At 46.7% G+C, this 13,083-nt stretch overlaps 1 protein-coding gene across 1 annotated transcript in view; it reads left to right on the top strand.

Moving 5' to 3' along the window:
* LOC126475969 (uncharacterized) overlaps nt 1-13,083 on the top strand; it is a 114,946-nt gene that overhangs the window by 21,182 nt on the left and 80,681 nt on the right. Inside the window, exon 5 of the mRNA XM_050103506.1 lies at nt 5,670-5,871. Within this exon, the coding sequence (XP_049959463.1) occupies nt 5,670-5,871 (202 nt within the window). The remainder of the gene's footprint in view (nt 1-5,669; nt 5,872-13,083) is intronic.

The raw sequence follows: 13,083 nt of genomic DNA, 5'->3' as shown, positions 1-13,083 counted from the left end.
ACCGTGGCCGAAACATTGGCAGTACCTGGTATACTTACTCACTCAACATCAACTTCCAGTAGTTATGCAGATAAATTAGACGACTGTGGGGGTGATAAGCCCTCTCATCTCATGGTTCCTGCAGCACCATATTCAGGAACAATGCCCCCCTCCTAGCCAGAGAAACAGCATCGTCCTCCATTGACAAATAGTGACAGGGTTACCTTCCGGGAACTCCCCTCAGGAAACCTGTTCAGAAGTGCTCTCTCCATTTTCTCTGCTACACCCACACTGGATAAGCTATTACAAGAATATTGACAGACAGAAGCAGTGAAAGAGAGAGAGAAAAATCTTGGAAGAAGGCTACTGGGGTGTCCTCAGAGATTCCTGTTCCTCCCACACGGACTCTGAACTGGTGTTAGTTGATATTTTTTCCACTCTCACCTCTGTCTTGGGACATGACCTGTTTACCTGATCCCTCCACACTTAATCAGAATGCCCATGATGATATAATTCAATGGAACTCAATATGTATTACTGTCACCTGTGAGAACTAAACTGCTGAGCCAAAGAAACTGGTACACCTGCCTAATATTGTGTAGGGCCCCCGCAAGCATGCAGAAGTACCCAACATGATGTGGCATGGATTCAGCTAAAGTCTGAAGGAGTGCTGGTGGAAACTGACACCATGTATCCTGCAAGGCTGTCCATAAATCCATAAGAGTGCGAGGGGGTGGAGATCTCTTGAGAACAGCACGTTGCGAGGCATCTCAGATATGCTCAATAATGTTTATGTCTGGGGAGTTTGGTGGCCAGTGGAAGTTTTTAAGCTCAGAAGAGTGTTCCTGAACCACTCTGTAGAAATCCTGGACATGTGGGGTGTCACATTGTCGTGATGGAATAGGCCAAATCTGTCAGAATGCACAAAGGACATGCATAGATGCAGGTAATAAGGCAGGATGCTTAAATATGTGTCACCTGTCAGAGTTGTATCTAGATGTATCAGGGGTCCCATATCACTCCAACTGCACACGCCCCACACCATTACAGAGCCTCCACCAGCTTGATCAGTCCCCTGGTGACATACAGGGCCCATGGATTCATGAGGTTGTTTCCATGCATGTACACGTCCATCCACTTGCTACAATTTGACACAAGACTTGTCCAACCAGGAAACATCTATCCAGTCATCAACAGTCCACTGTCCGTGTTGTCAGGCCCTGGTGAAGTGTAAAGCTTCGTGTTGTGCAATCATAGGGCATGCGACTGGCCTTCGGCTCCAAAAGCCCATATCGGTGATGTTTCATTGAATGGTTTGTACACTGACACTTGGTGATGGCCCAGCATTGAAATCTTCAGCAATTTGTGGAAGGGTTGCACTTCCGTCACATTGAACGATTCTCTTCAATCATCGTTTGTTCTGTTCTTGCAGGTTCTTTTTACAGCCACAGTGATGTCGGAGTTTTCATGTTTTACTGGATTCCTGATATTCACAGCACACTCGTCAAATGGTCATACAGGAAATTCCCCACTTCATTACTAACTCGGATATGCTGTGTCCCATCGCTCGTGTCCCTTTTAAACTCACTTAAATCTTGATAACCTGCCATTGTAGCAGCAGTAACCAATCTAACAACTGCACCAGACGCTTGTTGTCTTATATAGGTGCTGCCGACCGCAGTACTGTTTTCTACCTGTATTTGAATATGCATGCATTTATCAGTTTCTTTGGCGCTTCATTGTAAAACAACTAATTTCATCCTGTTCTGTGACCTGTGTTGCTCACCAAGAAACACATCTCACTGATGACCATTCTCCATATCTATGAAGTTACTATGTGTTCTATCAGAAATGCATTGCTCATAAGAGCATCTGGAGGGGTCTGTCTATTGGTTTGTACAGATGTCATCAGTGAGTGGATTCTCCTCCATAGTGCAGTGGAAACAGTCATTTGTAACCTTTCTTTACCATGAGGCATGGCATTTAAATACTTTGAGATGATCACTTCAGTCCAACAACTTTCCTTGCCCCCTCCCCCTCCCCTTTCCTCCTGGTTGGGGATTTCACTGTGCTCCACTCCCTGTGGGGAAGTAGCATATTGTCTGACAGGGGCCTTCTGATCAACCAGCTTCTCTCCAATCTTGATCTCTCTCCTCAGTGATTGTATCCATACCCACTTCATTGCCATCCATGGTGCTGATTTGGCCATCAACCTTGCAGTATCTTCCCTGAAACTTTGGCTTCACTAGAATGGTCATTCTACGATGATATTCGTGGCAGTGATCACTTTCTGGTGATCGTGTCATACGTTGTCACCATTCACATTGAGTTGTTTGAAGAGTCAACTGACTGATGTACACCTCTTCCCTCACTTCCATCATCTGTCAGATATTATTGACAAGGTTGTAGGAGACATTTCGTACATGATCCCTCACAGTAAGTACTAGTTGTCTATCTGCAGGCTCCCCACCTCCACCCCGAGTGGTGCTGTAGTGGACTAAAGACATTGCAGTGGTTGTGTAGATCATCGAAGGGCCCTGTAATGTCTCAAGAGTATCTGTCAGACAACTCTCATAACTTTCAAGGAGTTTCGTACTAAGCCTCACTGTCTAATTAAACACAGTAAGAAAGAATGCTGGGCGTGCTACACCCCCTCCTTCCGAATGTATGCATCTTTATCCGAGGTGGACCAAGCTCCATAGCCTGCTGTGTTGCCACAGATCAACAAATGTTCCAAGTTCCCTCCTTTATGGTTGTATTTCTACTGATGAATCTGTTCTTGCTAAACACCTTGCGGGTCATTTTGCAACAGTATTGGCATTCTCTTCTTATGCATCTACAGTGTGTTAACTGTAAGATGGCAGAGTTGTGAGGGGAGTGCGGGGAGAGGAGGAAGCAAGCATTGGCTGGCGAGGGGAGAGGAGCCGTTGGTGGGGGGGGACAAGACACGCCTACCAGTTGCAGTACTGACACTACAAATTGCGCGTCATGCTTACATGAAAGCAGACGAAAGGCTTGGAAGTAAAACTCGCTTTAAATGTTGTTCGTAAACGAAACTGAAATCGTCAGATTTGTAAATGGGGTGAAGCAATTTTTTCTGCTCCCTTTTTCTTTCACAGCATTCAGTCACACGCAATATAATTTTGTGAGCATTGCTATGTAATATTGGTTTCCTTCTAACCGTAAGCCTACCGGTAGGGTTATTGGTGACTCCCGAGATGGGCCAGCAACTGCCTCTTCACTCATTTTCATAATTTTTAGCACAACTGCACAATAAAAACACGCAGAACAATACAGCGCAAAACAATAACGAAGCAGATGACAATGGCTACCTTGTACAACACAGTCAGCTACGTAATGTTGGCAGCAGTCGAAACTGCGTGCCTACCGAAGCCTCCCGACGTTTACCGACTTCTACCGATTCAGGTCTAGGGAGAGGCCTGCCATCTAAAAGTTTACACACTGTAGCTTCTGAACACACGAGACAAGATGGAGACATCCCCCTATCATTTGCGACTTTTCATCGAGTGGGATCTCCTTCAAGCTCTTCACTCATCACATGATATGGTCCCAGACCCTGACTTTTAATCAGGCAATCCAAAATCTTAATGTTACTCAAAGACTCCATCTACTCAGGGTCTTTGTCAATAACAACTCACTCACAGTTGAAACATCATCTGGCAGGCTACTGCCTCCTTTAATAATCTCTGCATTATCCAGGAGACTACTGCTGCATGGTGATCCTCATTCTATTCCTCGTGGAAGGATTCCACCGTCCTGTGTTGCCCTTTCATGTCGTATTGGATTAACTTGTAGTATTATTTTATATAATGAGCCGCCACTGCATTGCGCTTGAAGAGTCTCTCAGACAGTGGTCTCTAGGTGTAATACCCCTCCTTCTGGGTCTCCATGCGAACCATGATCTTCCGTATTCTCTGCATCTAATATTGGCGGACAGTTGAACTGGTTATCTCTTTTCTCTGCGAAAGTGGTTTTTATTCTCAGATCTAATGTTTTGAACTAGTTTTGATCCGGGGCAAGGTAGTTGGGGTAGGTGTGGCTTCTGTCGCATGCTGGCTCTGGAGACCTTGACCATCCTTTGCTGGCTGCATTAGTCACCCCATTTTCAGATGCGGTTAACCGCTTATTCTGTCACACCATTTATTCTGTTTTAGGGTTAACACTCCAGTGAGTGGTGGTGGTGGTCTGCTCTGTAACACTTGATAGTGGATCAGGAGTGGGATGACTATGGGAAGGATGACCCCTGCCACATACAGAGTCCATACAGACACTCTTCTGGCACCACCCACTTGCTGATCTAATTTGTCTCACCTTATTTTATTATTGTCAGGCCATATGATATTCATTACATTTTTAGCTTCCTCTCATTTACTATTATGAATCTCCTGGCACGGCCTTTCTTTCCTCTGTTACCGTTTTAGCCCGGGAGTCAGAAGCAGGTGAGCCTTCTCTTGCCAAAGACGAGCCCTGGGAGAGCCTTGGTCTGCTTCTGACCTGCTTAACTGGTCCAATCTCTCTCCAAATTTTTTCTCAGCTCTGGTGTCAGTATTGCCTTCAGTGCCTTGATTTAACCTCTCCTGCATGCTTTCATAATTTGAGCAAATTTTTGGCTGCCATCGCTGACTAGATGGATGTCAGTGACTCCAGATGACCTATCTATTGACGGAGGTCTGATGTAGCTTGCTGTTTAGCCCTTTAACCCACTAACCAACAAAATATGTGTACAGTGAATAGAAAACTTTGGTTACGTTTTTTATGGTGTTTGTTAGTTGTATTTGAAATAGCCATTAAATGCACAGTGCTCTGGAATGTAGTTGTCAGTTTTTTCCCTTATAATTAAATTTTTATGTATTTCATGGAATAATATACAGATTGGAAGAAAATAATAACTATGTGTATATATTTGTGTGGTTCTTGCCAGTATAAAGTGGAAATGAAATAAGAGGCTGAAACTTTGTGACATTTTAAAACTGTCAGATTGAAAGTTAGACTCGGATGTTTATCTTGTCTATTACAAAATGAAAAATTTGTCTCTAAAATTGTGCACTTGGGTATCTGGTGAGGGAATATTAGCCAACAAGAAAACTTCAGTATAGGAGTTAGATAAAAGACGTGACTAATTAGTTGGAATATGGCAATATACTTACACACAAAGTGATGAAATTTTCATATTTACAAAAAGACACTGAGTGAGGTGGCACATTGGTTAGCACACTGGACTTGCATTTAGGAGGACAATGGTTATTCAGATTTAAGTTTATAGAAACTTCTCTAAATTGCTCCAGGTAAATGTCAGAATGGTTCCTTTGAAGAGGGCACAGTTGATTTCCTTATATGTACTTTTATAATCATATATTGTACTCTGTCCCTATTGACCTCACTGTTGACAATACATTTCTCTCTAATTTTCCTTCATATATACAAGGGAGAGATAAGGTGATAATTTTTAGTAGTGATGGGATAGGTGCAGGAAGGTCATCCAGGAACTGTTCAAAAGATGGGGGAAAAAAAAAAAAAAACAAAAAACTGACAGTGGAAAGCAATAAATCTGATTTTGAAATCATTCTCTGAATTATTTTGTGACCATAATAAGTATGTTTCTGCAATTTAGAAAGAAGATTACCACAAATGCTTCATTGGAATACCTGTTAAAACTTGTGCTTGCACAGGTGGATTGGGGGCGTCAATTGGCTGGTCTTCCAGAGGATGTATTGGGCACTGTGCTACACTATCTGTATTCAGAGTGCCTCCCAGCGAATCTGGCAGAGGGCACTGCACGCCAGTGTGCTGTCGCCACCCATGCTCTGCCAGGCCTGCAACCTCTCGCTCGTCTCTGCGAACTCTACCTCAAGAACATGGCACTCAAGCAGCGTGAGTACTTTGTTGTACATTCTATTGGAAACTGGAATGTATGCTTAAGATGCAGATTCTTCAACTGCCCACATAAAATGTGTGGTGTAACCCGCAACTTTGAGTTGGAAAGAGTGAGTTCCTTTATTCAGCAGATGAATTCGAAGTTTTCCTTACTGATGACTGCAGTTTCCTACAGTTCAATAAGCTCCTTAATGCACATACAATTCTTTAGTGTGGATGTTGTTTGTGAATGTGGTACCCTTGAGCCCTTGTTGGGGTTAACAATTCTATTTTAGAAGGTGGGACAAGAGAAATGCTTGGAGAAAAAGAACTAAATAATTTATCCATTTTTAGAAGTGCCCTAAAACTGAAGAAGATTCCTAGATAGTAATAAAACTATTATTCTTTGTGGGACACATTGAAGTAAGTTTACAGATAAAAATTTGTTATCTACTGATTAATGATCAGCTACTACCCAATTACTGTCACTTCAAAAGTATGATAATGTGGGGGACATTCCAGTCACCGTTGTTCCCCTAATAGTGTTAACATCATGCAAGGTATCTTTTTCCACTGAGATCTTTCATTTCAGAAAAATGATAAATTGCAAGACAACCTGGAACAATTAGGGAGTCTATTCTGTTCAACCCATTCTTATTGACTTGTACAGGAGGTGGATTCCAGAATGAGATTTTCACTCTGCAGCGGAGTGTGCGCTGATATGAAACTTCCTGGCAGATTAAAACTGTGTTCCGGACCGAGACTCGAACTCGGGACCTTTGCCTTTCTCAGGCAAGTGCTCTACCAACTCCTCTAAATGATCAACAAGGAACTACGGCTTCATTGTCAAGAAAGATTCACCATTAGCTCTCGAACATACAAGGTACCGGGGCAAATAAGATCCGCTGCCATCCTTAGCCTGACATCCCCCCATGGTGTGGCCAGGGGAACAATTTGGGGTTGTACTTCTGTGCATTGAATTGAGCTCATGAATGCTTAGAGACTGCTGGTGTTTCACCACCAGCAAGAGATGATGGACTACGCTTCATTGCTTGTCATCCACACTGATGCCACCCACTCCGACCAGGGGCCCTCTCCACAGGTGCCACCCAGCCACAGCAAAGGCCACCTGGAAGGATGGCCAGTGCCGGGAGTCCCGATGCCCCTGGTGGGCATCTACCCCTTGGCATTTGTGGGAGGTTAACAGCGCAGGCATCAGCAGAGCGATCCCTGTGTAGTCAGGGGGATACAACCAACAGGGTACAAGGCGGCTCCAACACAACGGACTGGCTACCATGCTGGATATCAGAATCAACCAAGAAAACAAGTCCCTTATCATCATCAGTGTAGAAAATGATACTTGATGGAAAATTACGCACCCAGGAGGGTGACCTCGCCCAACAGTTGGAGAATGAACAGAAGTGCAGATCCACAGTGACAAAGGATGTCATTGGTCTCGGCGCATGATGGACATGATGCACCAAGTTAGGCGCCCTTCCCTAATTGGCTCGCTCTTCGGGAAAATTTTGGAAAAATGGAGGTCAAACCCTACAGGGGACCATCACAAAGGCCAAAACATGTGAGACTCCTTTTAGTCGCCTCTGAAGACAAGCAGGAATACCTTGGGGAGGTGGAGGGCTTGTCCAAAATGAGATCTGGGTCAGTCTTGATCAAAACAGCATCCTCTGTCCAGTCACAGGAATTACTCGCTTGTGACAAGCTGGGGAATGTTTCTGTAACCATCACGCCCCATAAGAGCTTAAATATGGTCCAGGGTATCATATTTCACAGATACCTTCTCTTGCAGTCTGATGATGAGCTGCGCGCCAATTTAGAGTGGCGAGGTGTATATTTCGTCCGGTGTGTCCACCGGGGCCCGAAGGATAATCAGGTTGCCACTGGTGCCATCATCTTGGCCTTTTAGGGTGATACTTTGCCCGAGAAGGTCAAGGTGATGGTCTACCACTGTGATGTAAAGCCCTATGTTCCTCCCCCGATGCAGTGCTTTAAGTGCTGGAAGTTTGGCCATGTCTTCCCACTGTACTTCCAGTGTACTTGATTGCAGACGCCCATCACGTCCCAATACTTCATGTACCATGCCTCCTATTTGTGTCAACTGCGGACAGCACTATTCGCCTTGTTCGCCAGACTGCAGGATTCTCCAGAAAGAAAGGAAAATCGTGGAGTAAAAGACCCTGGACCGATTGACCTACACTGAGGCTAAGAGAAAATTTGAACGCCTGCATCCTGTACATATGACATCGCCTTATGCCACTGCTACAACAGTTCTGGCACCACGAGCTCCACCATCCCAGGTCACCTCTCCTAGCCGGAAGACCACACCTGCCCCCTAGATGGTGGGGAGCATTTCCCTCCCTGCCTCCCTGTTGCTCCTGTTCCACATACTTCTGGGGCAAACACCCCCCCCCCCCCCCCCCCCCCCCCCCCCCGCTCCCCAAACATCGGGGACATCCGTCACCACTTCTAAGCCGGAGAAGTTTCTTTGTTTCTTTGGCTTCTCTCGCTAGGAAGGGTCCCTTGGGTCACTCCCTTCCCACATTTCGTCTAGTGGGAAAGAAGACACCCGCCAGTGGCTGAAGAGCCCAAAAGCAGCTGGTTGTAGGGCTTCATGCTCATTCTCAGTCCCCGAGACTGAGCCAGTGAAGTCCTCCCAGCCAGGGAAACCCAAGGAGCAACGAGAGAAATCCAAAAAGAAAACCCTTAATACCAAGGAAATTGCGCTGGCATCCACACCACCGCTATCTACAAGCAGTGCGGCTTAGGATGGTTGGAGATTTTGGCGTCCGCTGAGGACCTAGATCTTGCCAGACCCTCAGACACAATGCATATAGATTGCTCAGGCAATAAATTGGTGGCAGCAGGTGACTCTGAGGTGTAAAGTGCCTCACTGAATGTTCCATGCCTTTCCAGTACTGGGGTCACCACACATTTCAGTGTGGCTCATGGTAGTTACTCGGCCATTGATTTATCAATTTGCATCCCAGAACTTCTACCATCTATCCACTGGAGAGCACATGATGACCTGTGTGGTAGTGACCACGTTCCCATCTTCCTGTCACTGCCCCAGCATCAGACGAATGGATGCCTGCCTAGATGGACTTTGAAGAAGGCGGACTGGGGAACTTTCACCCCTGCTGTCACCGCAGAATATCCCGCCCCCCCTCCCCCTCTCCAGTAACATCAATGTGATGGTTGAGCAGGTGACTAGCACAATTGTTTCTGCGGCAGAAAACGCGATCCCTCGCTATTTAGGGTGCTCGAGGTGTAAGGCAATCCCTTGGTGGTTGCTAGAAGTCGCTGAAGCAATTAAGGAGCGTTGGCAATTTCTACAGCGGCATAAGTGGCACCCTTCTCTGGAGCACCTCATAGTCTTTAAACGGTTCCGTGCCCGTGTTCGTTACCTTATCAAACAACGGAAGAAAGAATGCTGGGAGAGATACGTCTCCACCATTGGGTACCACACGTCACCTTTCCAAGTCTGGGCAAAGATCAAACGTCTTTCGGGGTACCAGGCCCCAACAGGTGTCCCCGGTGTTACCATAAATGGCGAGCTATGTACCGGCACAAACGCGATTGTCAAACACTTTGCTGTGCACTATGCTCGAGCCTCTGCATCAGAGAATTACCCCCCAGCCTTTCACACACTCAAACGGCGGCTGGAAGGGAACGTCCTCTCATTCACTACACGCTACAGTGAATCCTATAACGCCTCATTTACAGTGTGGGAGCTCCTCAGTACCCTTGCACATTGACCCGACACAGCTCCTGGGCCTGATCGCATCCACAGCCATCTTCTCATCATCTTCAACCGGATCTGGTGCGATGGTGTCTTTCCATCACAATGGCGGGAGAGCATCGTTATTACGGTGCTCAATCCTGGTAAAAACCCGCCCGATGTGGATAGCTATTGGCCCATCAGCCTCACCAACATTCTTTGTAATCTGCTGGAACGTATGGTATGGCGGCGGTTGGGTTGGGTCGTGGAGTCACTTGGCTTGCTGACTCCATGTCAGGGCGGCTTCCGCCAAGGTCGCTGTACTACTGATAATCTTGTGTCCATAGAGTCTGGCATCCGAACAGCCTTTTTCAGATGGCAACACCTGCTTGCCGTCTTTTTTGACTTACGTGAAGCATACGACACGACTTGGTGACATCATATCCTTGCCACATTGTATGAGTGGGGTCTCCGGGGACCATTCCCGATTTTTATCCAAAACTTCCTGTTGCTCCGAACTTTCCGTGTCCAAGTTGGTGACCCCCATAGTTCCATCCATATCCAGGAGAATGGAGTCCTGCAGGGTCCTGTATTGAGTGTCTCTTTATTTTTAGTGGCCATTAACGGTCTATCTGCAGCTGTTGGGCCTTCCGTCTCACCTTCTATGTATGACTTCTGCATTTTGTACGGCTGCTCCAGTACTGTTGTTGCTGAGTGGCGGCGCCTCCAGGGAGCCATCCACAAGGTACAGTCATGGGCTCTAGCCCACGGCTTCCAGTTTTCAGCCGCAATGTCGTGTGTCATGCACTTCTGTCGGCGTCGTACCATTCATCTGGAACCCGCACTTTACCTTAATGACAATCCACACACTGTAGTGGAGACATATCAATTTCTAGGACTGGTTTTCGACACTCGATTGACTTGGCTCTCTCATCTTTGTCAGATTAAGCAGAAGTGCTGGTAGCACCTCAATGCCCTCCATTGCCTGAGTAACACCAATTGGGGTGCAGATCGGTGTATTCTGCTGCATCTCTACAGAGCCCTTGTCCAATCCCGAATTGACTATGGGAGTGTGGTTTATGGTTCAGCAGTGCCTTCAGCATTGCATTTACTCAACCCTGTGCACCACTGTGGGGTTTGATTAGTGACAGGAGCTTTTAGGAGTCCAGCGACTACCGTACTGGTAGAGGCTGGTGTCCCTCCACTGCAGATCAGACGTGCACAACTGCTCACCAGTTATGCAGCACACATTCATAGTTCCGCTGAGCATCCGAATTACCATCTCCTTTTACCGCCTGTGGCAGTCCATCTCCTGCATCGGCTGCCCAGATTGGGGCTATTGATTGCGGTTTGCATGCAGTCCCATCTCTCCGAACTGTAGTCCTTTCCTTTACCACCTCTACTTGCAGTCTGTTCATGTACGCCTCCATGGTGTACACTTCGGCTACAGCTTTGTCTTGACCTTTTGTATGGCCCTAAGAACTCCATTAACCCCGCCACTCTCCGCTGTCATGTCCTCTCAATTCTTAACGTGTTTCCGGGCTCTGAAGTGGTTTACACCGATGACTCAATGGCTGACTGTCACGTAGGCTTTGCATATGTTCATGGAGGACATATTGAGCAGTATTGCTTGCCAGTTGGCTGCAGTGTTTTCACTGCAGAGCTGGTGGCCATATCTCGTGCTCTTGAATACATCCGCTCGTGCCCTGGTGAGTCATTTCTCCCATGTAATGACTCACTGAGCAGCCTACAAGCTATCAACCTGTGCTACCCTCGCCACCCTCTGGTAGCATTCATTCAGGAGTCCATCTATGCTCTGGAATAGTCCTGCCGTTCCGTGGTGTTTTTGTGGACCCCAGGACATGTCGGAATCCCCGACAATGAACTTGCCGACAGGCTGGCCAAATAGACGATGCGGAAACAGCTTCTAGATATAGGCATCTCCGAAGCGGACCTGTGTTCTGTCTTACACCGCAGGGTTTTCTGGCTTTGGGAGACGGAATGGCATAACAAACTGTGTGTCATTAAGGAGACTACGAATGTGGGGAAGTCTTCCATGCAGGCCTCTTGCAGGGAATCGGTTGTCCTCTGCCGGCTCCGCATTGGCCATATGTGGCTAACGCATGGTTACCTACTACGTTGCGAGGACCCACCTCAGTGTCGCTGTGGCTCCCAAATGATAGTCATCCACCTCTTGCTGGACTGCCCACTTTTAGCCGCTCTGCGGCAGACTTATAACTTTCTCAGCACCCTGCCTTTGGTGTTGGGCGACAGTGCCTCCACAGCACCTTCAGTTTTACGTTTTATCCGTGAGAGTGGGTTTTATACTTCTACATAGGTTTTAGCGCATGTCCTTTGTCCCTCTGTGTCCTCCACCGTAGTGCTTTTAGGGTGGAGTTTTTGAGGTGGTGCAGAGTGGCTGGCTTTTCCTTTTTATCCTTGTGGTTGGCCAGCCACTGTAATCTGCTTTCATGTTTTACTCTCTTCTGTTTCTAGCATCTCACTGTTGTTTTCTTGTCCTCTTTTGTTCCTTTTAGTGTTCATTGACTTCCCTTCGTTTTTGTGGCTTTTCCTTTCTTTCCATTTGTGTTATGTGTTTTGTCCGTTTTATTAGGAACAAGGGACCGATGGCCTCTTAGTTTGGTCCCTTCTCCCATCTTTAAACCAACGAACCAATCAGCCATTTAGCCATCTGAGGAAAGGGTGGAGATTCTGACATCCGCTGAGGACCTAGATCTTGCCAGACCCTCAGACACAATGCATATAGACTGCTCAGGCAAAAAGTTAGTGGCAGCAGGTGACCCTGATGCGTAAACTGCCTCATTGAATGTTCCATTCCTTCCCAGTCTCACGATGACGTCATCCTTCTGTGGAAATGCGGTGCTTTTTTCCACCGCCTGGCTGAGCTACGGCAACTGTTAAGCTTTATACCTGCTGTTTGCATTGCCCTCCAGGAAACCTGGTTCCCAGATATGTGGATCCCGGTTCTCCGTGGCTCTAAGGAATGTTACAGGAACCGTAGCGATTATAATCTAGTGTCAGGTGGAGTTTGTGTTCATGTCCTAAACTCAGTCTGTAGTGACACTGTGGCCCTACAAACCCCTCTTGAAGCTGTGGCTGTCAGAATAAGGACGACACAGAAAATAACTGTCTGCAATGTATATCTTCCTCCAGATGGTGCAGTACCCCTGAATGTATTAACTGCACTGATTGATCAACTACCTAAACATTTCCTACTTTTGGGAGATTTTAATGCCGAGCACTCTGTTTGCCGAAGAATTACCCCCCAGCCTTTTGCACTCTCAAACGGCGGGTGGAAGTGAAAGTCCTCTCATGCACTGCACGCCACAGTGAATCCTATAACACCCCATTTACAGAGTGGGAGCTCCTTAGTGCCCCTGCACATTGCCCCGACACAGCTCCTGGGCCTGATCGGATCCACAACCAGATGATTAAACATCTCTCATCGACTACAAGCGACATATCTTCATAAT

This window comes from Schistocerca serialis, chromosome 1, assembly GCF_023864345.2.
Source record: "Schistocerca serialis cubense isolate TAMUIC-IGC-003099 chromosome 1, iqSchSeri2.2, whole genome shotgun sequence".
Classification (NCBI taxonomy): domain Eukaryota; kingdom Metazoa; phylum Arthropoda; class Insecta; order Orthoptera; family Acrididae; genus Schistocerca; species Schistocerca serialis.
Note: the sequence above shows the minus strand (reverse complement) of the source record. Positions and strands in the feature narration are given on the sequence as shown.